At 50.9% G+C, this 26,510-nt stretch overlaps 1 protein-coding gene across 17 annotated transcripts in view; it reads right to left on the bottom strand.

Annotated features, from left to right (window-relative positions):
* Window positions 1–1,005: 1,005 nt before the first annotated feature.
* Window positions 1,006–26,510, bottom strand: part of FRMD4A (FERM domain containing 4A) — a 751,487-nt gene continuing 725,982 nt past the window's right edge. For 13 of the 17 annotated variants that reach the window (XM_049100487.1, XM_035713659.2, XM_035713663.2 and 10 more), the window contains 4 exons: window positions 26,146–26,313; window positions 22,730–23,583; window positions 20,502–20,598; window positions 1,006–4,228 (listed from right to left, as the gene is read on the bottom strand). In XM_049100487.1, coding sequence (XP_048956444.1) covers window positions 4,126–4,228; window positions 20,502–20,598; window positions 22,730–23,583; window positions 26,146–26,313 — 1,222 coding nt within the window. In that variant the 3' untranslated portion in view covers window positions 1,006–4,125. Of the gene's footprint in view, window positions 4,229–18,210; window positions 18,283–20,501; window positions 20,599–22,233; window positions 22,492–22,729; window positions 23,584–26,145; window positions 26,314–26,510 lie in introns of those variants that run through there. The other 4 variants (XM_025445048.3, XM_035713661.2, XM_049100475.1 and 1 more) reach the window with 3 other exon arrangements.

The raw sequence follows: 26,510 nt of genomic DNA, 5'->3' as shown, positions 1-26,510 counted from the left end.
GGAGTTTGCGTGCGAGCTCTCGGCTCTGGCATCCTGGGATCCTGGGAGGACGCGGCAGGAGGCGAGGGCTATTTTTAATGCTTCGTGGAACCGCTCTGTCAGCACTGAGTAAGGGCGGCGCGCGGCGTCCAGGTGGGGACAAGGGAAAGAAAGGTCTTCGTGTGCCAGCCCTGGACAGTCAGAGCTTCAGGAGGAGACGCCGGATTTATTTCCGGAGCTGTGACACATTTAGACGTAAAAGCTTACGGAAGATCTCCGCCTGACGTGAGCGCTGATTACCTTGCGGTACCAAGCCACGGCTTGCTTTCCCGAAAGGCTTCGGAAGCGCAGTGTCCTACGGGCTCGCTCCTGGCCTGCTCTGTGCTCTCTGGACTGTCTCATCCTTGGCAGCGGTTAGGCTCGCTCAGCACGGCCGGTGCTTTGGCTCGGGCTCTCCGTGCAGGGGGTGCTCTTGGCCTCCAGACCTCGGGAGCTGTCTGTGCCCGCGGGCCCCGCAGGCTGTTGCGCTGGCGATGCCACGCAGATGGTGGGTGCCTGGGTCCGAGCGCAGGCCAAGGAGCGGCGCTGGTGAAGAGCATCCTCTTCCTGCCGTGTCCCTGCCGGGTGCAGAGCCCACGGATGGCCTCCAAAGCCCACGATCCCTCAGGGTTTCTTCCACCACGTACTGTTCCGTGGGCACAGGACCCACGCCTGACATGAACCGCATACGGCGAACTACTGGGAATGGACAGAGACTGACCTCTAACCTCAGATCCCTTTTTGTGGCAGGAATACGTGATTGAGGATGTATTATCTCGTATCATTAGCAAGGCCATCAGAGTAAGGGAGAAGTAGCCTCGACCACAGACAGCTCGTCTGTATCTCGCAAGCCAATAGGGACACCAGCTTACGACTGAGTGAGAAAAAAAAAAAAAAAAAAAAAGAGTTCCACAAAGCCACAGGCACCCGAATTAGAGTCCCAGAGCATTATCACTTAGAAACAAAATCTCCGAGAGGCAGCTGAGATCTTTTCATTTTGAAAATGCTTTAATAAGTGTTGACAACACTGTTTTGCAAAATGTAAAGGTACTATACAAATTCTTAATACAAAAAGAATAAATTAAAAGCAGACTTCTTTTTAATTCTGCAACTTTGTCTACAACATACATCCTTGTCATTGATTACAGTTGAACAGAATCCAGTAAAATCATTGTACATGCTCTACAGTCAGTTTCAGGAGCAACCTAATCCTTTCTCCCCGTTATTAAACTAGAGTCCATTTTACACAACGTGTAATAAACTATTGACATTAATGTATATGTCAGACTTTACACCTAGTTAACTAAGCAGTAACTGGTCATCTGATAGCACCTGGAGGGGGTTTGCTATGTTTAGAACTAACACTGAATGAAAACAAATTGGAATTTTAACAGTTTCAACACTCACCTGCATATAATAAAATAAAAAATCCACCTGTCTCACAACAAGGTCTGATGTAGGTGTTCCCACCAGTCTTTAGACTACACAGGCAACTTCCTACATGCATCCAAAGAATCCAGTGGGGCTTTCTATCAGACCAGGGGCTTCATATTCCCTCTCATTTTGTTTTAAAGAAGTACGGATCTGTGCAGAGCTCGCAAGTGCTTGTTTGCGGCAGCCCCCGTTCCCCACCACACTGATCAGGAGTCACGTTGGCCTCCAAGGACTAACATCTGTACGTGCTGTAGAGACTGAACGCAGCTCAACAGTAAAACCTGTTGTACTTCATTTCTTTGCTACCAGACTATCGTGGTGTTGGCCTGAACTCTAATTCCCCCTCCCACTCCATTCCCTTCTGCCTCCTGAATCCAAAACCCAAGTGCTGAGGAAGTGTTCTCCTCTCCCATTCCCTGTAACCTGCCTGCGCCCAAAGCGTGATCCGATGGACTGCAGACCAGATTGGGAACTAAGGTGCGGGCTGGGTCCTGCAGCCACGTGACCTTGCCGCCTCCTGTTTCTCTGGACTTTTCCTATTGCACACAGTTCAGTCTGATGACCCGTGTGTCTTGGCCTGAAGTATAATGTTGTGAATGGGCAAGTTGGGAAAAAACCTGTTGCTGTTGCTCTACCCACTCCCTCCATCCCCAGAATCAGTTAATAACAGAACCAGTTGTGTTTATCCTACAGGGTTAACCCAAGTGTTCTGTGAATACCCATCCCTTCCTCAAGGTGTGTCACCAATGCAGTGCACACAGGGCTGGGGGAACCAGGCCCTGAATTGTCCAGAGCGGTCCCAGGGTGCCGTGAGCCCTCAGCATGAGCCCACAGAGCTTTCCAAGCTGCAAGAGAAGGAGCATGGTTAAACTTTAGTGTCCATCTTACCTCCTGGTCTGGTAAAGTCTCATTGTCCTTGGATTACACATACATTAAAAACAAACAAAAACAACAACAACAAAAAAAAAAACAAGGATTTTTCTTTTTATGCTAAAGCTAACTGCAGTTCTGCTTTCCCACAAAACTACCCACCCCAGCTCCTGTCCCTGGCTGTCAAATGCCTTTCCAATAGGAAGTCATTACAAGTGAGAAAAAAGATCCCTCCCCCCCGCCCCCCCACTTGCGCCAATAAGCACAGCGTACCACCTCCATGGAGACCGTGTTTGTGCCATTTTGAATAACCCAACTAAGAGTGTGCGCTTGTTACGATTATAAAAGTATTTTTGAGGCCTTTGAAGATTGATGGCTTTCCAGTTGTGTCCTAAGCATAGCTCAAAACACATGTAAACGTGCAGCTCCCATACACCTCTTCCTTGCTCTCTGGGTTCTGTGGACGACTGCGGTACGTCCAGGTGGCTGCCGACGCCGGTGGCAGGTGGGCCCTCTGGGAGCTGGCGTGATCTTCAGCCCCGCTCCGCCTGCTTGCTAGTAGACACATGAGTAAACTCTTTCTACCTAAGGGCATAGTTGGGTTCTTGGAATAAGTGACACATTGGTAACCGGGTGCCGAGAGAAGTCGGGTCTGAGCTCTTTGTCACACAAGTGCTAACGAATAGAAAATGAGCCACGACAGTTAAACACTCGAATGGATCGCGATGTGCTTTTTCCCTTGGTTTCCCATAAAAAATAAAATCAAACACCTTGTGCAAAACAATAGGACACGCTTTTACTGCTTGTTTTAATGAGAGAGAAGCGCTTTTGGCAATCCCCACCTTCCGTTTCCTACGGATCCCACAGGGCAAGCAGCTGAGTGCGGTGGGCATGGACGCGGCCCCCGCGGACCGGGTGGCCGGCTCCTCCCGCAGGCCTGTCCTCCACGTCCGCACCTGGGGCCCCGCGTCAGCCACGCCCGTGGACTCCCTCGACTGGACCATCATACTGGGTTAGTTTTCCAGGCTCTGGCCTGAGAGAGAAGGTGGACCGTTAAGGGAGAGGGAGGAGGAGGGGAAACAATTTACAAATGGTTGACTTTCACTTGTGATGAGTAGTAGCGGTTGAGACTTTAAAAGATTTCATTGCAGAACGAATGTCTTCCTCTTGGCCCCTCGTATTTTTTTGTTTATTTTTAATTTTTTTTTTTTTAATCTTTGGCAGCATAGAACTGATTGTGATCCTCGGATGCATCTCTGACACGGTAAGCTTCCTTTCTCCTTCTCCCCCTCCCCCGACAGCCACTCCCTCAGGGAATATTTCAAGTGTCAACTGCATGTTCCCCGCGCGGCACATGCGCGAGGCGTCCTCTTCACCAGGTGCCTGGTGGGCCTGCGGGTGGCAGGCTGACCACCGCTTCGTCATACTTCTGGATCACCCTGTACGGAAGTCCCCTTTCCTGTTCTCATGCCACTTGTCCGTGGGAATTGGACGGCAGCTCCCTTCCCTGATGGTTCCCGGCCTGGGGGCAGTCACGGCAGGGGGAGGCCACCAAGGTGCCGTTGAGGATTGGTGCCTGGCTCTCCGTGGGCGGGAGCGCCAGGGGACACACAGTGGGACCGGAACCCTCCAGAATGTCTCCTCAGTCAGGTTTTTGAGGGTGAAGGGGACGCGGAGACGGGAGAAAGAAAGTGCTGAGGGCCAAAGCTGGTGCAGGGTGACAGTGCGTCTGGGTAAGGCAAATGAGAGGCAGTGAGGTGATCTCTGAATGGCGTTGAGGCGGTCAGGTCGAGGCCGGCTGGCTCACACGAGGGTCCCGGGCTTGGCTTTCTCCTGCCCGTACCACTGGACGTCGGCTAGTTCTGGATAGAGGGAGGCATCCAGGAAACAGCTGTCAGTGCAGCTCCTGCAGGGAACCAAGGGAAGGAGCTGGTTAGTGGAGGGGAGGCCGGGCGTCGGCCGAGGGCGGGACGGGCGCCTTTGCTGCCCAGGCCCGGGGCCGGGTGGTTGTCCTGTCCACGGGGAGGCCGGCCCGCGCCCGGGAAACCTAGGCCCCGGGAGGGCCCCATACTCTGGGCCCCGGGGAGGAGGGTGGCGGCGGCCCGGGAGCTTCCACGGCTGCTCTTTACAGAGACAGCGGCCCGGTCGGCCTCCGGGAGACCCCAGGCATCGCCCCCTTCCCCTGCGTGTTCTCTCCTAGAAGCACGTTCCAAATGTCACTTGAAACAGAGATGGTACTTTGAGGGGCGTTTAAAATTTGAGTCAGTGCTATTTATTTTAAATAACATGCGTTGTTTTCTGATCATAAAAGTGTATAGCGGGGTGCCAGCCCGGTGGTCAGTCGGTGGAGCGTCCGCCTACGGCCCAGGGCGGGATCCCGGGCCCTGGGGTCAGCCCCACATCAGGCTCCCTGCTCGGCGGGGAGCCTGCCTCTCCTCGGCCTGCCGCTTGTGCCCGTGCTCTCTGGGGGCTCTCCCCAAATCTTTACATTTTTGAACTAGAATGAAAACAAGAGACTTCTGAACATCCCTCAGGCACGCCTCACCACGAAGGCTGGGGAGAGGGAAAGCGGTGAGGACACAGACGTGCTGAAACCAATAAGCACTACTAGGAACAGCAGCCCCTTTCTGAGCCCCGCCTGGCTGTTCCAGGCTAAAAGCGAAGGTGAGACTTCAACCCCACGGCCACAGGAAGGGGGTGGCGTTTGCCCGGCAGGTGTCAGGAGGCGGGCTGAGGAGATGAAGGCGCCCCCCGCTCCCTGCGCGCGCCTGGTGGCTGCCCTGGTGCTGGCTGGCTCCTCTCTGGGCTCTGGGCCCAAGCAGCAGGTGCAGCCTGGAGCACCTGTGTCCCTAGCGTAACTCCTCATACCCTCTGCGTGCTGATCTGGCCTGATTCCTACCGGGATGAAACCGGGGGCCCTGAGCCTCCTGGGGTTGAAGTGACACCGCCCTGAATGACAGGACCTGTGCCTCGGGGTTGGCAGGTCTGTGTGTCTTTAATGCCCCAGAGCCGATGCCGCCTCGGGGTAGAGACGCCGACCCACCGGGACATATGCTGTATTTTGAGGGACAGTCCTGCCCTAACTCCCCGGGGTCCTGGTGGTGCCCTCTGCCCCCCCAGGTGAACAGGTGACCCAGGGGGCCACTTAGGATCCTCAGGTCACAGTCCCTGGTTCACCCAACAGCAGAGGCCCAAGCAGCCTTCCCCCAAGGAGGAGGTGTTACTTCCTGAGACTGTAGTTAGCAGGAGCAGGAAGCAGGGACAGACGAGAGACAACTAGCAAGCTCTGGCTGCACTTCTGCCCCAACCACGAGACCGGCTCCATGCAGCAAAACTCATTCGTTTCTAAAAGAACAGCTGGATCCAAACTGTGTTTCTGGAAGTCGGAATAAATTAGGGTTACCTGCTCAGATGGCTAGCACAGCTGTGGAGAGGATATTTAAGATTGTCATTCACCCAAGTTCCAAATAGCCTTCCCCCTCTTTTTTTCCTCCTGGTAGGAATGACTTCCTTGACATTCACACTTTAAAGAAATGGCTCACAGGATAGTTCCTGGAGGAGACCCACGGAGCATTTCTGTCTCAGACACATGGAAAGAAGGCAAGTTTCTCCAGGAAGGATTTGGTTTCCTAAATCCAGAGTTTAAAAAAATACAAAGCCTTTTGAGGTAAATAGGGGAGGTTTGGGCATTGGAACCCTGTTAGTGTTCCGTAAAGATGGTGTTTGCAAGACAGGGTCACTTGTTTTGAGTTCCTCAAGGAATTGGGATTGCAACTGGATTGAGTAAAAGCCAGTAAGATCTTTAAGAAACAAAATTCAGCTGAGTAAATTTTAAACAGTTTGGTGGCAGTGGTGGGGACCCTTGGGGCTCCCAAGGAGACTTCAGACAGCTTCAGGAACACAGGCAGTGGTGCCTGAGTACCCCTTGCCGTCTCGTGGTCACCCCTTCTGAGTTAAGCTTCCTGGTGCAGCGTTAACAAGGCCTCAGTCCTTGCTCGTCTGCAGTCCAGGGCCAGGGCTGGGAGGGCCAGCTGCAGCCCCAGTCCCAGCCCTTGGCTGGACCCCAGCACCCATTCGTTGGGGCGTGCTGGCTGTGTCCAGAGTGCCAGGGTGGGAACTGCTGGCTGGTGCACACTTCAGGCCTTCTCTGGGCCAGTCCAAGTATCGTGTCTCAGGTCACTGCGGGTGAGGTGAGGGAGTGACAGATGTGTTGGTACTAGAATCTCTGGAGCCAATGCTGCACAACTGGGGGACAGAGGTCAAGCACTTAAAAAAGCCACTAGAGCCCCGGTCACCTAACCCAACCCCCGAGCTGGGGCAGGTGGCTGACGGAATGGGTCAGACGGACAGCAGGTCACCCGTCAACCTCAAGGACACTTCCACGCCACGAGGCGCACACGTGAACCACCCCAAGGTCCCCTGCCTGGTGGCACGGCCCCTGAGGACCTGCATGTGCCACCTTCTGGCACAGCTGCTTCTTTGCCCGTAGGAGCTGCGGCCCGGGAGTGGTAGGTCCCTGCCAAGACTGCAGGATCTCGGTAAACCAAGCTGGGATCACAGCAGCCGCCGGGAAGCAAAACCCGAGCATGCGAAGTGGAGGCTGGCGCGCACGCGGCCTCGGAAGAGGAACACAGTGCCCTCAAGCTGGGCACTGGGGCCGTGGGCATTTTGTGCTGAATAGTTCTGGTCTCTCAGGCACACGGACCAGCACTACTGAAGACAACCTAGGATTCCAGCAGTCATTACGAGGAATGTTCCAGTTAGACAAGTTCATTCAAGTGCACGTGGATGCAAGGGCTCCCAGATGAATGGGGTGCCCATTGTAATCAGCATGCAGAAACCTCTGGAAGCCTCCGAAATTCTGAAACTGCTTCATGTAAAGACTCATTGTAAAAAAGGTAATGAAAAGTGAAAGAAGCCGTACGTAAAACAGAAGACCGTCCGCCTGCTGCTCCCCTTTAACCTCCTTTACTCGGCTGTTAATCCTCCATCTGCGCGGTCTTTCCGCTCGCAAGAGACCCTACAACCACACAGCATATCCATCAGAGGAGGGTCCCCACATGGGGCCCTTGTGGGGCCGACAGGACGCTGAGGGAGTCTCTTCTGCTACTAGTTATTCCTGAAAAAAGGGGCACCTGTCAGACTCCGGCAGCACATGGGTTATACCGTGTACTTTAAACCTGACCCGCTCCGGAGCCCACGGGCGGCAATCCTGGAAAAACCGGGAGAAGCCAGCAAAGGGCGAGGATCCTTACCAGTGTCCCTCTCCCGAATCTCTGCAGCCCACCCGAGAGGAAGGTAACATCGCACATCCCTTCCTTTCCACCTCCAGATCCACGGGTTTGATCCTCTCTCTCCCGGGGACCGCCGCTGGCCTCGTCTACTGTGTCCCGAGAGCCTGGTGACCGTGACGCTGGGGACCCCGGTGTATGGCCAGGCAGAAATGTGGCTTGAACTCCATGTGTGCCTGGGCTCCCACGGCTTATTGCCAATCCTCAGCCTTTGCTGTTGGTCCTCCCTGGGAGTGGCTCTGGTCTTGGGAGAGTGGCATTCCTTATACCCCCTCTGAGGGCACCTCTGGAGTCCGTGACGATGTTCAACACTAGCGGGAATATTTACTATTGGAGCTCAAACCTGACAAGATAGCTGAAAGGATTAAGTAGCTCTATGATCAGAAGTTGGCCACCCTGGAAACACACAGTCATCTTCAGTGCCTGACAGCAACTCTTTGGGGGGCTCTCTCCCCCAAGCTGAAATGAAACCGTGGACCCAGAGGGAATGAAAAACATTCTGAAGCCATTTGTGGAAGGATTTACCAGAATAAGCCAGAGACTAAGCTCTAGATCTAGAACACAGGATTCTTGATTTCCATCCTAGCTGAGGATCTCTCAGATAGAAACTGAAGATAATGGAGTGGGCTGCAGGGTCAGCCTGTGTGGTCACTCCGGTTGGAACCCAACTGAAGAATTAACAGTGGGGGACCCTGTCTGAGAACAAATCAAGTCTCTATCAGAACAAACGTAGCTCTAGTACCAAGTCAGAGCCACCTGTCAATCTTACCACACCCCAAACCTTCCCTAACCATCTCAGAAGGCCTGCAGGTATTTTCAAAGATCTGGATTTAAGAAACAAAGCTCTTCTATGAGATGGATGATGGAAAATTTGTACTTGCAGGAATTTCCCTTAGAAGTCATCTTCAGGGAGGTAATTCTGCCAGAAGGAAAAAAAAAAAAGAGGGAAGGCTATTTGGAACTTAGGTGCATGAAAAATCTTAAATGTCTTCTCCACAACTGTGTTAGCCACCTAAGCAGGTAACTTTAATTTTTTCCAGTTTCCAGAAATGCAATTTGGATCCAGCTGTTCTTTTGTAAACTAGTCCGTTTTGCACGATCATACTGGTCTCATGACTAAAACTTAAAATGAAAGCTGTGAGATCTCTATGTCTAGGCATGCATGTTGTAAATGGTGACATTTTTCTATCTCTGGATGGTGCTGCCAAAGTTAATTTGTAAAAGTTTTAATTAATTGGCTTATTAAGTTGACTTATTAAACTGTCACAAATACAGAAGCCACATATTTGTCAAATTCATATGATCTAGGATAATCCTAAGTAAAAGCCAGTTCAAGTTTGTAGGTTTAAAGTAGGAATGCCTTTGTTATCAGCATTAAATGTAACATAGAGATACAGCTTTTAGTGATTTGAATTCATGTTATCTCTGTTACCAAACTTGTTAGCAAGGAAGGTACTTTAATGTCTTGAGAAGTTTCATGAATAGCGTAAACGTAATTAAGTGAACAAATACGTATCGGTCATGGTCTCTGGTTCTCACTGGGTAGCAGCTTTCCTTGTCAACAAACCACTGCCAGTTTTGTAGTGAAAAAATTATTTGAGAACACCATCAGGGTGACCCCCCCAGTTTTGTGCGGTCACCTTCCTGGCCCAGTAATCCCAGAGCGCGTACAGTCCTTCCTCTGCGGCGATATGCCTTATCATCTTCACTCCCCAGGACGAGAAGAAAGGACTAATGGTGTCATTAAAATTCCATTAGGAAACTTCTGGAATTTCTCTGGACCAAGATGCTGTGACTGGTCCTTTTGCATCTAGCATCCTATCCTTTTGAAAAGTTTGCTCCCTACAGAATGGTAACTGGCAGATCCACGCATCTGCCTCCTTCCCTGTACTCTGACCCTCCGATTGTCCAATAAGACCTATTAAAATATTGCCACTTACTCTGTTGCCAGAAACATCTGACACAAGTTCAAGAAGCTTATGCTGAACAAGAATACACCTTGGGGGGATCCTTGGGTGGCTCAGCGGTTTAGCGCCTGCCTTCAGCCCAGGGTGTGATCCTGGAGTTCCAGGATCGAGTCCCACATTGGCTCCCTGCATGGAGCCTGCTTCTCCCTCTGCCTCTCTCTCATTCCCGCTCTCTCATGAATAAATAAATAAATAAATAACAAAACAACACACCCTGACCTCCAAGTCCCTTCATGAGTCACGTCCTGGAGAATACTCACACTGCAGGAGATATCAGGTAAAGGACTCCCTCTCCCCTAGGTTGAAAGGAGCTTGCTGCTCACCAATTCCTGCATCTGCCCCTGGATTCATCTGTCCCGATTACAGACTCGGGACCTGAAGGGAGCTGCGAAATCACTGGTGCTCTCAAACTTAAGATCTCTGGTGCCAGCAGCCAATGCATCGGATGGAGCCTGCTCTCCCAAGATGTCGGACCAGGCCTGTATCACTGGTTCTCCTTTACCATGAAATGATGGGCAAAAATTCATCAGACTCCTCCACTTCTGTGTTTTTCTTCCTCTTGTTTGCTCTTTCCTGTTGCTCCTTGACTTGGAAAGACTGTACCCTCCTCTGTACCTCCCAGGCAATTGGCAAGGGAGATAACCTCTCAGACTGCTGGATTTGCCTTTGAAAACTGATCTGTCCATGATGATGGAGGCCCCCCCACCCCCCGCCCCACGACAGTTTATATAAACTTCTTTAAAGTCAGGCTTCCCAGCACCTTGTTTTTATCTTTCTCTGATGATACCTGTATCTGGCATTAGATACAGATACCTCTGCTCACCACAGTACATTGGCATCACCACGTTCTTATGATTATCTAAATCAGATCTACCCCTGATCACAAAGAATTTTCACCAGAAGCAGCACCTGCTTTTGCAAGGAATTTAGAGCCACTCTTTATTTCAAGGTTAGGAGATTGGCTTCCTGAATGTGCCTAAAACCTAACTGACTCTGGGCTTGAACAAGCAAATGTGACATCTATACAAACGAGTCACTGTATTAACAGTGCTGAAGGGACTGTTAGGAATGCCTGGGTGGCTAAATCAGTTAAGCATGTCCTTTGGCTCAGGTCATGATGTCCAGGTCCTGGGATGAGCCCCACGATGGGCTCCCTGCTCAGTAGGGAGTCCACTTCTCCTTCTCCCTCTGCCCCTCCTCCCTGCTCATGCACTCTCTCTCTCTCAAATGAATACAATCTTTAAAACCAACAAAACAATGCTATTTTAGCAGGAGTGGTCTGTGCCCCGACAGGATTCCTCTTTGTCCGGGGTGGTCATCATTCTCCTGGACCTACGAGTGCCCAGACTGGCATATACACAGGCAATATCTCTTTGGTTCTCTCACTGTACCCCTAACTGTCCACAGCCAAACTGAGCCACCTCATTGCTCAACTCTCCTGAATTTACACTGTCAAGTTAGAGGAAACCAGGAAGCATTCACGATCCCTATTTCCCTAGTTTGGAGTGGGTGCAAATGAGGACAGGACCCCAAACTTCGCTTTAATCCATCGAGCCACTGCCAACTCTAATGCTCAGGCCAAAGCCGCCCAGCATAACTCCCTAGATTCTCTACCTAAAATTGTCTTTGATTGTCAGCCAGCCCTTCAGCCTTAGCTGAACAGGACGTATGCGTCATAATCAATCAACACTCAGACTTGGATTAACACTTCTGGGGACGTCGAGGTTCCCATTGGTTACAACAGTTGGACACTGAAAGTCCAATCTGACTCATCTTGACATTTTGATTCATTAAGCTGATTCCCAACAAGATTAGGCTTATGGCTTAAATCTATGCTACAATTGGGTCTTTCTGTCCTGTCATTTTGTGTTGTGATTTTTTTTAACTTACTATGTTATCCTGGTTTTGTAAAAATAACAAACTTGAGAGCATTTCAAAGCCTTGGGGAAGCAAATGTCTCACATGTATACCCTTGACAAAGTCTCCTTGCCTTGACCTGCTGCTTTGACCTAGTGTAAGAAGTTGCTCAAGTGTGGCCTTTTGCTTGCTGCTCTTCCTGAAGCAGCTCTCACCCTGAAAAAGGGGTCCATTCAAGGCATGGTGAAGAAAAAGAAACAATGTGAAGAACCTTCATCAAAAGGCGAAGTCCATCCAAAAAACACTTGGCAACGTGTACTGGGTGACTGCTAGATCAAAAAGGGGAAATATAGACCCAAACTAAGATGGAGTCACTTATGTCAAGGACAAAACGGAGACCATCAATGCAGGTTCTTATAGGAAACATAAGCTATCCTTACACAAATGACGCTCTTCCCATAAATCAGCAAAGGAAAGCCAATTCTGTCCACGCCCTTCTGAACTTCCCTGACCCCTGCCAATATGCATAGTCTGGTTTTTGACGTTCCTGCTTGTTCAAATGGGGCCAATGAAATCCACTTTCCAGTTCCCTCCTCTGGGGCACAAGACACCCGAGGATGGTTTTCCTCGGCTCCAAGGGACTTGGACTCAAGGAAAAAAAAAAAAAGGGAAAATAATGCCTAAACAACATGGTTGATCAGTAATGCTTTCTGCAAAAGATCCTGAGCAAGAGTGGGGAATGTGAAAGGATTTCAATCTAAAATGAAACCAGAGGATAGGAAATTAAAGAGTCTCATGCATGTGCCCTCAGAACTCAGAGACTGATTTTCCATAAATGCCCGACTTAACAGAAGACTGAGACTTACTGCCTAACCAGCGAACATATGCTTAGGATCTCCTCCTGTCCTCCAGCCCATGAATGTGTTTACACTCTGGCTAGACTTCTCCCTCTTTGCACTCTTTGCAAATCCAGGTGGCCCCAAGCCCTCAGCGCCCACCTGTAGCTTGCTACAGCCTGCATTTCCCAAACTGAATTTTTCTGCCATTCCCAAATAAACTCAATTTCCGGTAATTTGAGCTTGCCTCAGTGGGCCTCCTTATTGAGGTTGTTAGACATTATTGGGAACATTCCAGTTAGACAAGATCATTCATTTAAGTGAACCTGAAAGCAAGGTTTGCCAAATGAAACTGGATGAATTACTTTTTTTCACTGGCATGTGGAAGGCTCCAGAAGACTTCATGATTCCAAAATAGCTTCATTAAAAGAGTCACTCCAAGAGGATAATGAAAAATGAAAGAAGAGGAAGCTAAAACCAAAGACGGTCTAAGTAAGACATGGTCTTACTACTTCCCTTTAACCTCTTTTTACTTCTGAGTACTCATGATCTAACTAATCCTCTGAAGTGCCTTTCCACTCTGGAGAGACCACATGGTCGTAAGCAAAAGTCTGCCCTGTTACTGACCCCAAAGGTGGGCCTGCACAGGAGTCCTACTCATAGTTGACGGGACTCTGAGGGGTTTTCTGGTCACCTGCTACTGGTTACTCCATGAAACAGCCAACAGAAAACTACAACTGAAATTCATGGAAAGCCTTGTCCAATTCTGGAAGATACCAGGGCTATACGCTCTACTTCAAGTCCCACTTGCTTAGGAGCCTACCGGAGAGGGCCCAGAAAAAGTGGCAGAAGCTGGCAAAGGAGAGTCGGCTTCCCTGATTTCTTAGGAATTGAGTCTTTTATAAGAACAGAAGTGCAGCGATTCGAGTGGAAGCAATTCAGAGCCGGCCTAGCATTTTTACCAAGCCCCAAACAAACTCTCCCATCTATCTCAATAGGCTCAGAGTTACCGTGAAATTCTGGCCTCAGGACAATAAAACTCCGTCTTGGAGGAACTTGTGCTTCCTCTGTGCCGTCGCGATGTAAGTGTTCTGTATGGTCTTCTCTAGGAACCCAGGTTATTCTTATCAAAAGGGAAAAGGGGGAAAAAAAAAAGGGAAAAGGAGCCCGGGGAGTGGGGCTGGAAAGGTTATTTTGAAACTAAGCAAATGAAAAATCTTGTCTTCACAAACATGTGAAAAGTTTAAGCCATGTCAGCCTGTCATCTTAACCTTTTGCCAAAAGCACAATTTGGATCCAACCGTTCTTTTTTAAACTGGTGGGTTTTGCATTATTTCCCGGTCTCATAGCTAAAAAATTTAAAACAAAAGCTGTAAGATCTTTGTTTCTATGATTTTGTACATCTGTCCATGCAAGTTACACAGGTGTGAGCTTCTCTCCTCTGGAGGTATTACCAAAATTAATTTGTCAAGAGCTCCATTTAATTGGCTTAAAGACAAACAAGGGCTATACAAATTATGTGTACTCTCAGAATAATAAAAACCCAAATTTCTTTCAAGTTCATGGGATCTAATGTAATCTTAATAAAAGCTAGTTTAAGTTGGTTAGTTTAAATAAAATAGGCATGTCTTTGGAGTTAACAGCATGAAATAGAATACTTCTTTCCTTCCTAGGTTAACTAAAAGTCATATAAGCTCATGTTCTGTTACAGAATTTGTCACCACAAAGATAATCTGATAGCTAATGCTCACGAGACTGAGTAATCTAAAAATTGTTAACAGGATAATTAAATAGATAAAAGTGATAAAGGTTTATAAATGAACTTTTCAATAATTGTTATGCTTATGTTAGGTCTACGTAGAAAATAGTTTCCAAAATCTTTTTGGTAAGTTGAAACCTTAAAGCTACAGTTAAAGGATGGACTTTCCAATGGTATCTAGACAATTTCCAAATAAAATAATGAATTGTTAATTACTGAACACAGATTCATCCACTTCTCACTTCCTTTTACAGAGGGCCTAAAGATATTTGGGTCTCTTAGTAAATAAGTTCTGTGCCATGAGGAAGAATATACTTCTAGAAATCATGAAGTGTCTACATAAGTTTGTCAATCCACAGAAAGTTGGTGTAAACAGTTCACAGTTGCTTTTTAGTTTTTACTAGGAATGAGGAATTCTCATCCCTATGTGTAACTAAAATTAGAAATAATAAAAGGAAACAACTGTGGATGAAGAGTAGGCAAGGGAAATAAAATGACTGGTTCTTCCAGAATGAGGGAAAATAAATAAGGAATAAAATCTGAATGGATCTAAAAAAATTTAAGCGGTTTGTGGGAAAGGGATCTTGGGAAGGGAATGTGATGTGTGGTCAAGCTGGCTAAGATGGGAATGGACTTATTTAAGTTTTTAAATGAGTTTTAATATCAAAAGTACACGGGTGCAAAAACAGAATTTGGTTTTCTGTTAAAAGGACAAAGTTTTCTTGGACTTTTGGTCTGCTTTTGATAAGCAATTATGAAGGATTCTTCACCTTTTAAGGTGAAGAATCCTGCCTGGACAGCAAAGATTTTGTGTCTTAGCAAAATAATTTACCATGCTTCCTGTGGTCTTTATCAAGAAAACTTGGTCTTCTCAATATTAATAGACCCAACTATTTGTTCACGACTACTATTCGCCTTTGTCACTCTGGTTAGGTAGATAATTCTTTCATAAGGATCCGTGATCCTGTCTTCAAACCTGTTGATGTTTTGACAACTTCCCATAACCAACAATGGTGTCTTTCTGACCTGAAAGTAACTTTGAGATTTCCCTAGACTGTCCCTGGAAAATCTCCAAGGATTTGTCTTTCACCTTATAAAAGATGTTACACTAATTAGGTTTACTTGCTATGTTCAATTACATGGGAAGCTTTGTCAAATAAGTGATAAAACGTTCTTAGAGTATTTGTATAGATGTTATTAATATAAATGGTCTTGAAACTGTATGAAGTTTCTAGAAATCTGGTATGTCCTGGTATAATGTTATTCCTAATTCTAGTTATTATCTTTAAATATTGCGTATCATAGAAGTAACCAAATCTCCTTATCAATTCCATTATAATGAATGAACTCAGACCTGAACACTTTTATGTGTTTAGTCATTTACAGCCACTTGTTTGTTTTACTCTGAAGATTTTGCAAAACAGACTCATGGAAAACAACCCTACCAAGAATGCTCGACCTCTGACACTACTGCCAAATCATAAGGGGTTGAGCCCTGGCTGCACATTTTATGACCGAGGAAGGCTCCATCTGACTTCTGGTCCAGTGCAAAAGCAGGAGACCTCAAAATCAAATTGCCTAGGAAGAGACACGGGGGACATCCAGGTTGACAGCTTTTTCCCAAGGTGTGGGGTTTCCATTCCTCCTTCCCTCTCTGACCATCCTTCCCAAAGTCTTACTCTGTGAAGGTCTTTGATTCTTTTGTCCACCTCTTTCCTGGCCCGAGAAGACAATGCTCCTGTAGCTCTGCCTGTCTCAGGCTTCTGCCTGACTGCCAATGCTTCAGCTTCTCTGGGCCAAACCCGGCCCCTCTCTCTCAGAGGGGTGAAGAGACCCCAGTCTCTTCCCTGGTGAAGAACCCCAGTCCCAGGCAACTTTGCATCCAAGGTCTGGCCAAAGAAAGGGACACAAGGCAAGGGTAACCATATAAAACCTCCTGTGGGATCTACAGACTGAGTTTTACTGGCCTCCAAGGCTGCCCTCCTCTGAGCCCTAAGCCCATTCAGTTGGGAATGAGAAGGAAGCATTCATAATTCAAAGTTCACTTCCCTTGCCAGATCCTACGCGCACCCCAGATAGAAGTGCAAGCGAGGCTGCACTTGGGGAACTCTCCTTCACCCTTGCAGCTGGTGCAGAATCGACTGCTAGAGCAAGAGCTGCGCCTCACAAGTTCCTAGGCTCCCTGCCAAAGTCGTTCTGATGATCGGAGAGCCCTCGGTTATCTTTGAGCGCAGGCTGTGCCGCGGCCAACAGCACTTGCTGCTCTTGGACAGATGCTTCTGGGGAAGCCGAGACTCCCCTACACACGATCAGTATGCAAGCCAGCTGGCTAAGAAAGGGACTCCTTCAGTGGGGTCTTGGACATATGTCTGGGTCCTGGGGACCATGGCTCTGAAGTACCCTCTAGACAGTGGGTGTTATTCTGCTCTAATAATGACTCAGTGATGCACGTTTTCCTCTCAAAAGCTTTAAACCACCCAGCAAAGCCTCTCTCTAAGAACAGAATTTGAGAAAAGGAACAAAGAGAAAGACCAACATGAAGAATGAACCTGTGAATACCAGGCAGAGATTCAGCAAAAAAACAAAAACAACAAAAACAAAACCATAGGAACTGTTAAAAACCAGAAAATAGGCCTGAAATGGAGTCATTGATGCTAAGACCCATTTCACCAAACTGAGATCTGACTTAATGAGTATCAGATCTTCCAGAAATGGAGTCTTAAACCCGTCAGTCACCTGGTCAGCCCGAGTTAGGTCATGGGCCTGATAGACCCCTGTCATGCCCTAAAGAAAAGTGACTTTGTGCCTTGTTCCTGCTCCCTTCTGCCTGTAAAAGTCTCATTAGCTCCTCTGAGCTTCCTTTGACCTGCCGGATTAGATGCTGCCCAATTCATGAATTGGTGAATAAAGCCAATAGTGTCTTTCAGATTTATTTCCTCAGTTGAATTTTGTTTTTTGAACACCATCTTCCTCTGGAAGGCTAAGCCCCTGTTTTCCTAATCCTTCATCAGCCAACTCGGGGGACTTTCAACAAAAACTGTTCCAGGTCTCTCACCTAATTTGTTCAGGATCTTGGCATACCCTACTTTTTAAGGGAGAAATCTGGCTCTTTCTCTATAACAAAGTGAAGCTTTTTGCTGTTTACTGAACACCTCTGCCTGTTGCTGAATCTTTTTGCCCCTGGAATGGCCTCTCCACACCCCTACCTGCCTCCTCAACCCCACGCCAGGCTGTGGAAGCCAGGTTCTAGAGGTGTCTCCCTGAAGCCAGAGTCCTCCTACTCCTCTTGGGATGCTGTAAAGTTTCAGAGTAGTTAATACAGAAGTCCTGCACTTCTTTACTCTCCTTGTATGGCTCCTGTTCAATTTTTCAAGTTGCAGATTTGAACTTGAACTCTGGTCTCAAGCATGGTTCGGGTAACATAGTCAGGGTTCCATTTTTTGGCTGAGTAAGCTTACAACTTGTTTCCACTTCTGAATGGTATCCTTATCTTTTTAGCTGACTCTTGAAATGCTATTTAAATTTCATCTGCCAGTTAGATCCTGGTCCCCAGGAGCCACAACCAGACCAGGTGTTAAGCCCACTATAGCAGTCCTTCGCAAATTTGAAGGTGCATTTGATTCACCCAGGGATCTCATTAAAATGCAGATTCAAATTCAGGAGGCCCAGGAGTCTGGCCTTCCAACAAGCTCCCAGGCGATGATGATTGCAAAGCTCCTGCATGGACCACACTTTGAAAAGCAGGGCATTTGGCAGAGTATACGTCTGTCCCTGCTGGATAAAATCATGGTTGATCTTCAGGGGACTAGGTCAACTCGGTGTGCTTTAGGTGCTTTGAAATGTAAACTGCAGGATGCTCTTCTTTCCATGGACTAAACCATGGTCACTAAGCCAGTGTGTACGCAGAATCTGGAAAAGGCTAAAACATACTCTGAGGTCCTTTCTGCGGAGCAGCATTGGGAATATCTACCATCTGATGTAAAGACATACATATAAACAGAGCTCCACACGTATCTAGAAATAAGACATAAAAGTAACAGCTCCCACACCATTCAGAAGTTTCCTTCTGGAAATTACGAAATGGGCAGGGGGCACACATGCAGCACGTCTGAGATCACACAAACTCATGAGCAGTGAAGGGGGGAGGGCTAGGAGAACCAAACATTCCCTTACGGTACCTCTATTCATCAGTGCTTTGGTGAGTTGGAGACTCAGACCCATCCATAATGGGTGAGTTTTCTGTTGCTTCTCTGAACAAAGGAAAGCAGAAGAAGGAAGAGAAGAGAGGTCATGTTAAAGAGAGGAACTGACACAGACATGATTAGTAGCTTATTAATAACGCTGGAGAGATCAGCTGACTCTACACCCAGGCGTTAGTGACAGAGCGTATCAGCATGCAGAACTTTCACCCCCACGAGTGACTCAAAGGCCTCCTCAGTTCTGTGAGGCAGGCAGGCTTTGGCACTTTTTACCCATTTCTCACTTCCTAATCTCAGAGAAGAGTTACTGGTTGTTAATGATCATTCACCTCCACCTGATAAAGGTTCGCTTCGAGGACCAAAATTGTCTCCAGTTTGTTCCCAATCCTGTCCTGAGTCCTGACTAGCTCTGTGGTCAAATGCAGGCTTTGAGGTCAGCTCAAGGGTGTGGGCGTTTGAGGCGTGTTCACCAGTTTCAGGCCTGCTGTCAGGTGGTCGAATCAGGGGAGACCGGGCATAGTCCAGAAAATGTGGACGATCCAGACAGCCTGCCACCTGAAGTTCCTTCTTTGGGTGGAATGGTTTGTCCCCTGGGGGGTGCCATCTATACAGCCGACCAGGCCTTTTCTGAGTTCTTCTCAGTGAAACTCTGGGGCCCAAGGCCTGAAGTAGCTGCCGGACCACACAATATGGAGCTGGTGTGTGGCTGCTACGTAAGGAAGGGTTAGGATGGTCTAGAATAAGGACAGGGGTGGGTAGCTGCTGCCCAAAAGACAGAGCAAGGAGTGGGAGTGGACAGGAGATCCCTGCACTTGGGACTGTGGGTTCTCCTGATTCAAAGGGAGTAGGAGGCAGCTGGGGGTATTGCTCCGGCCAGTCAGACTGGGGCAGGCTTCAGAATCCCCGGAGACCTTGTTCAAACCCACCTGCCCAGCCCCACCCCCGCGTTTCTCGTGCAGTAGGTCATGGCTGGGCCCCAGAGTCTGCATTTCTAACAAGATGCTCCTCCTGGGAGCAGGGCACAGATGCTCCTGCTGCTGGTCTGGGGACAGCACTCAAAGGATCACTTGCCTGGTGGAAAAAGACAAGACTCTGGACGATCAGAGAACGCAGCTTCTTCCAGCTGGATTTTCTGAGCCTCCTCTACAAAACCAAAGGGTCTGTGTATTGCCCCTGCGAGGCTGCAGTGAGGAGTACGTGAACTCATCCACGTTAGAAAAAGCTCCCAGCCTCTGGGTACACAGCAAGCAGTCAATAACCATTAGCACCCCTTCACTTCTGTCAAACACTAAGGCTCCGTTAAAGCCTGGCTTAAAATCACCACAAATGAACAAAAACCAAAAGCTCTGTCAAGCACGGGAGCCTGAAATGTCAGTGGAGCCAATCCGGGTCCTGTTGTTTGGCGATGGTCCCACTCACACAGAGCTGTCCCATTTCCCAGACATCCCCACTGGTGCTCCAGCAAACTGGGAAGTGAGTAAAGCTGGAATAAGGGACCCCTCGATCCTTCACCCAATGGCCACTGACGGAACGTAACATCCAGTTGGAGGTGACGTCCGAGAGCAGAGGCAGGGATCGTGAGGACAGCAGCTGTCTCTGCTGGACTCCAGGAGCCAGAACATCCTAACTGTCCACGAGATCAGAATGCTCTAGGCCTGCCGCGAAAGCTATAAAAGGACCCGAATTTTGGTCTCGTCCTTCTGCTGTGGACCACTTCCTATGGTTCTCAGAGGACCTGCACCCAATCCCCTTTGTTTGGTGAGAACAAGCAGGTGGCCAGGACAGAGACGGGCTCTGAGCCTCCTGTCCTCTTCCCTCAGAAACATCCTGACTGCAGGACGGGACACGCCGAGGCACTTGATGCTCGGATCCTCTCTCCCCTCTCCCTTCTCGCCTGGCCCTTTGAGGCGGTCTGATGGAATCTGAATCCACTCAAATGCTGCCTGGAACTGTGACTACGGAAGTGCAGTCTGACTTCGGGCACCCACCTGCCCCCACGTTCCTGGGACCGCCGCCAGCGCTGAGCGAGAGCCAAGAGAACCGCCCGTCTAAAGGGACAGCGAGGGAAAGCAACCACGTGGGTGGGAACCGTGTGCACACAGCTTCTTCGGGAAGGAGGCAGCTTCCCAAGAACACACACTCATGATGCTTCTGCTGATAAACCCTCCTGTCACTAGGATCTTATCCTTATTACATCCTTCCTAACAAGTAATGCTAAGGATCATTCTAGAGCCGGTAAGGAGGATGGAAGGCCTGAAAAGGGGACTCACCCAGTCTGCCAGGTTAGGATGTGGTGGGGACTGCTCGGGGGCGTCGCTCCAATTTCACTTGACGGTGTTGAGCTTCTCTGGCTTTGAGGTAAGGCAGCTGCAGAGAGGTGACGCAGAAAAGACAGGGGTCAGACGCAGGGCAGGTGAAGGAGCTGAGCTTCCTTCCAGAAATGCCGGTAGGACGCCGCAGCAGGGCCACAGCGGGGAGATACCCGTCCCTCCCCACCGCGTTTGGCCATTTCCATTTTCTCTCCCCAAAGCATGCAGCTCCACTCTGAGTCAAGCTGACCTGGGGATCCTCGGTCCCTGCTCTGCACTAGCAGGTGGCCAGAGGGGTGGCGACAGCCGCCACTGCGGCAGAGACTCTGAAGGCCCCTGAGCTCTGCGGGAGACCTGGGCGGGGCTGAGCCAGAGAGCCCCTTTCTCTGGCCACCAGGGAGAGAGGCCTCCAGGCATCTTCAGATGTGGCCCTGGTGTCAAAAATCGTGCTATGAACAGAGAACTTCCAGAAAGTACTTGGTCAGTACTTGGTCTCTTTGTCATTTTAGGCTTATGATCGACCACCTGGGGACACTTCCAAAGGTGCAGGGCTTTTATGGAACAGCTCATCCAAAGCCGACTACTAGGGGTTTAACAATGTGGGTAGGATTTTTCTAGCTGGGAAAATTCAGTAGCAAGTAAAGCTGCTTGAATGCGTCCTCTGCTTTCCCGGGAAGGATCAGTAAACCTGAGAAACAGCTTCTTAAAATCTGTCCTCTCACGTGTTCCTAGAGAGTTGCTGAGTCTGTCGGTGAGGCCAATCTGTAGGCAGGGCTGCAACGGCGACAGAACAGAAGCACCCCTGCGCCCGCCGGCCAGCTGCGGCTCCTGACGCCGTGAGGGAGGCTCCTGCTCTTTGGTTCGGGTGATGCGTTCATCCGTTCCTTTCAAGGTCCCCCTGGGAAGTCCAGGGCACAATTCTCTGGGCTTATGAGACCGAGGAGGGACACGGAGAAGGCTCTAGGACCTCAAGTCCATGGTTGTCTCATGGTTGCCCAAATCACTTTTAGTCTCATACCTGGAACCTGTCATTTGGCCAGTGGGCCACAGTAAGGGAGTCGACGGGGACGAAAGGCAGGGGCCCAGAGGTCTGGTGCACCCGGGCAGCCAGCCCGTCCTGCCTCTTTGTCCCATTCATTTCAGGTCCCTCCAGTTCCTCAGAGGGTGAACCCCCTTTTCTGCCCTCCCCCCAGTCTTGACCTTCACCTAACTTTCTCCCGTCTCAGGTAAGGCCCTGACTCAGAGTTCCTTCTGTTTGCTACTCATGTTATTCTTCTATTCTTAAAAAGCATTTTACTGGGGGATCCCTGGGTGGCTCAGCGGTTTAGCGCCTGTCTTTGGCCCTGGGTGTGAACCTGGAGTCCCGGGATCGAGTCCCATGTCGGGCTCCCTGCATGGAGCCTGCTTCTCCCTCTGCCTGGGTCTCTGCCTCTCTGTGTGTGTGTCTCATGAGTAAATAAATTAAAAAAAAAAAAAATCTTTAAAAAAAAGATCATTTTACTGGGGTGCCTGAGTGGCTCGGTCAGTTAAGTATCTGCCTTTGGTGCAGGTCATGGTCTCAGGGTCCTGGGATGGAGCCCCACATCCGGCTCCCTGCTTCTCCCTCTCCCTCTGGCCCCTCCTCCCACTTATGCTCTCTTTCTCCCACATAAACAAAATCTTTAAAAGTAAAAAATAAATAAATAAATAAAAATAAAACGATAAAAATCCTTTTATTACGTCTGAACATCCTCCCCTTCCTTTCCTACGGTCACGTCTGAGCTCCTGGCCGCTGGTTCCCTCTCCGTGCGCCTGCTGAGAGCCCTGCGGGTCACCTCTGTCACCACTGCTGTTTCCCAGAGAGGGACTGGAAAGGGGAAGTGGCTCCGGAGCAAAGGGCGGTGGTGTGCATTTTCACTCTTACATCCTGGCGCCCGCTCACTACTCTAGCACGCGGCGAAAAGGTGGCCCCCTTAATTAGGTGAGCAAAGTGTGAAGAGGCGGCGGTGTCAGGGACCCGAAAGCACCCCCAGCACCCTGCACAGATTGCTCCCGGCCCCTCCCAACGCCACCGCGATGGGACCTGGGCGCAGCTGGGGCCCCGCGGCCCCGAGGTCCCGAGGTCCCCGCCGGGCGCCCCGACCTCGCGGGCCGAGCCGAGGGGGGCGCCGTGGCCCGCGCTGCCCCGCCCGGGGGCTCCCGGCGCTCACCTGACGTGGCCTTGCACATCTGGGGCATGCGGGTGACCCTGCTGTGCGCCACGAAGGTGCTCTGGGAGGAGGTGCTGTACTGGGAGCCGCTGTCCGAGGACGTGGAGCTGGTGTGCGACAGGCGGCTGTGCTCGCGGTGCGCGGCGGCCGAGCGCTGGTACCACTGGCGCAGCTCGTCCGACACGGCGGCGCGGCCCTTGTCGTGCGCGGCCTCGCGGCCCAGCGACGGAGTCCGCAGGATCTGCGAGCGCGACGGCGTCAGGCGGCCCGGGTCGCCCTCGTCGCCGCCGCGCCAGCTCTCCCTGAACAGGCCGCCCGCCGTGTAGGAGCTGGACGTCTTGAACTGCGCCTTGACGCTGTAGTGGCCCTCCTGGTCGCTCTCCAGGCTGCGCACCACCACGGGCGTGGCGCCGCCCTCCACGTACAGCGGGTACTCCTTGATGCGGTACTGCGAGCTGGGCTGGCTCTGGCTGTGCAGGTACACGCCGCCGCCCGCGCCGCGCGCCGCCAGGTTGGGCATGCTGCCCGAGTTCGCCGCCCCCAGCGCGCCCGCCGCCCGCTGCCGCTGCCGCTGCCGCGCGCGCGCCTTGGACGGCGAGTCCTCGGCCAGCGTGGAGTAGTTGGCGTTCATCTGCGCCGGGTAGTAGTGCTCGGAGCTCGAGTGGCTGGTGCAGGACGAGCAGTCGTCCATGGGGTCCGAGCCGTTGCTGCTGCGAGTCCGTGGGGTGTAGAAGTCGGGGCTCCCCGTGTCGTTCTCCGAGCCCAGGAGCTTGCCCTGGGACTCCAAGCTGGAGCTCCGGTGCCTAAAGTGCAGGGCGAGGCTGTGCAGCCGCGTGGGGCTGAGGTCCACCGACCTGCGGGGAGACGGCGCGGCGCGGCGCGTGGGTGGGGGGGCCCCGGGGGCCCCGAGACCCGGAGACCCGGAGACCCGGAGACCCGGAGGGGCGGCGCTGCCCGGGAGCCCGCGTGCGGCCTGCTGTCGCCACCAGAACACGGGGGGCGGGGGGGCGGGGGGGTCCGCCTGGCCGCGACCGGGGGCCCGACACAACACCGCACCCACCGAAGGGTGTCCCCGAAAACGCGCGCCAGTAGGGCCCCGGGGGGCTCGGCGATGGCGCATCCGCCTTGGGCTCAGGCTGTGATCCCGGGGTCCTGGGATCCCCGCGGGGAGCCCGCTTCTCCCTCTGCCTGGGTCTCTGCCTCTCTGGGTCTCTCATGAATTGATAAAAATCTTCAAAAAAAGGGATCCCTGGGTGGCGCAGCGGTTTGGCGCCTGCCTTTGGCCCAGGGCGCGATCCTGGAGACCCGGGATCGAGTCCCACGTCAGGCTCCCGGTGCATGGAGCCTGCTTCTCCCTCTGCCCGTGTCTCTGCCTCTCTGTGTGTGTGTGTGTGTGAGTATCATAAATAAAAAAAAAAAAAAAAAAAAATAAAAAAAAAAAAAACCAGACACCAGTAGCCTGGCCTGTTTTTTAATGCTGGAAAGGGATTCTGGAGAACCACAAGAATCCTACTCTGGTATTGTCTCAAATCAGGTGAAATGCCGCCCCCCCCCTTTTTTTTGTAGATCATAAAAAACAGTCCCGCAGAGGGCACTTCACAGCATTCACCAAATACTATTATGAAACTCACATAAAATGGATTTCCATTCCCCTGAAACTCTAAAAAGGAAGGCGGCTAGAACACGAGTACTTCACAATGACTGATGCAACTACTTAACAGCCCCCTGCTTCTCTATAATCCCCCCCACCAGTCCCCACTCCAAACATCCACCTGGGTCATGGTGGGGGGTGGGGACAGTGCTTAGACACCCGTGAAAGTCAGGGCAGCCCCCCTGGCCAAGGCCCGGAGGAGGGGAGTTCCTGCTGTCACTCATGGTAGAACAGAGTCCACAGACAGGGGCACCCCAGGACTCGGGCCTCAGTTTCCTCCCTGGTCCTACCTCCTCCTGGCCTCCTGGGAATAGGCCAAGTGCACGCCTGCCTCTGACGCTCTCTGATCCTGCTGTTGCCTGATAACAGCCTCCGAACTTGCCACCCCATCCATTCTGGTCTCTGCTCAAATGTCCCTGATGCTTCCACCTAACAGAGTCTGTCTTTCCACAGTGTGGCCCCTGCCCTGTTCATTTTTATTTTTTTTCCTCTGTACTTATTATCACTTGACATATATTGTTCTTTCTCATGACTCCCTCCACCAAAACACTCGGCTGACAGCTTTGTCCACTGCTCTAGCCTCGCCGGTGGTACCTGGCACCTCAGAGCACTTGATAAGTATGTGTTGCATGAAAGGGTGAAGGGGACAGCCTTGCCTGCAGAACCCAATCTTATCCTATATAAATCCATGCTTTGAGCCAGTCCTGTGCAATCACAGTTTTTGATAAAACAGAATGACAGCTTTGGTGTGGGCTCTTTTCAGAAAATGAAGGTGTGATTCACAGCCTCACTTTTGCCTGTTCCTTTTGCCCTTCAATGGTTTCACACCTTGAGGCATTAAAAAATCCAGGATAGGGATCCCTGGGTGGCGCAGCGGTTTAGCGCCTGCCTTTGGCCCAGGGCGCGATCCTGGAGACCCAGGATCGAATCCCACATCGGGCTCCTGGTGCATGGAGCCTGCTTCTCCCTCTGCCTGTGTCTCTGCCTCTCTCTCTCTCTGTGTGACTATCATAAATAAATAAAAATTAAAAAAAAAAAATCCAGGATAAACTGAGGCACCGGTGGGAAGATACATGAGGACGACAGAGTGAAGATCTCCTGGTTCCAGAGGCCTCCCTGCTACCTGGCTGGCCCGGCCTGCCTTCGCCTTGGTTAGGAAAGCTCCCTCTGTGGGGGGCGCCTGGCTGGCTCTGTGAGTTCAAGCCCCACATTTGGTGTAGAGATTGCTTAAATACACAAACTTCCAACAAATCTTTAAAATTTAAAAAAAAAGGGTGGCCCCTGTGGCGCAGTGGCTTAGCGCCGCCTGCAGCCTGAGGTGTGATCCTGGAGACCCGGGATCGAGTCCCACATGGGGCTCCCTGCATGGAGCCTGCTTCTCCCTCTGCCTGTGTCTCTGCCTCTCTTTCTCTCTGTGTCTCTCATGAATAAATAAATAAAATCTTAAAAAAAAACATAAAAATTATTAAAAAAATAAATAAATAAAATTCTAAAAAAAAAGGAGGGGGGGAAGCTCACTCCGTGCCCGCTGCCTCCAGAAGCCTGGGGGTTCTCCAGGCGTTTCTTGGTGCTCACCGGACACGGACACCAGGATAAGAACAGGTCTCACCTAACGTGGGCTTCCGCTGCTGGCTGGGGTTTCCATCCTGCTTCGATTTAACGGGAACCCACCCCACTAGCTCCCCAGTCCTTTGGGCCAGTCGGGGGCCTGGACGTCCGGTCCAGGGAGGGAGGTGGCCCAACGGCCTGGTGTGGGGGGACTCACCTCGTGGAATGAACGTAGTGGGGACTCCGGACCCGCAGGTCTGGTGTGGACGGCATGCTGGACTGGGAGTTCCAGTGCGGGAGGCTGCGGATGGGGCTGTTCTGCAGGGAGCTGCTGCCCCCTCCGGCTTCGGCGCAGCTCCCCGTGCTGGGAAAGCGTTTGTGGCTGCTGCAAACCAGAGGACACCGGGCTGGTCACCGCCGGACGAAACCGGCCCTCTTCCCCGGGGACAGCCCGCCTCTCCCTCGGGTTCCTGCGGGGCTACTCAGCGTCACCCCCGGAGCCGGGCGCGGGGCATGCCCGATCCCAGGGTGGCGGGAGACCACAGCCTCATCAGCCTGTCCCCAGCAGGCAGTGGGACCGTC

Source organism: Canis lupus, chromosome 2 (genome assembly GCF_003254725.2).
Source record: "Canis lupus dingo isolate Sandy chromosome 2, ASM325472v2, whole genome shotgun sequence".
Classification (NCBI taxonomy): domain Eukaryota; kingdom Metazoa; phylum Chordata; class Mammalia; order Carnivora; family Canidae; genus Canis; species Canis lupus.
The sequence above is the reverse complement of the archived record's forward strand: the minus strand, read 5'-3'. Positions and strand labels throughout refer to the sequence as shown.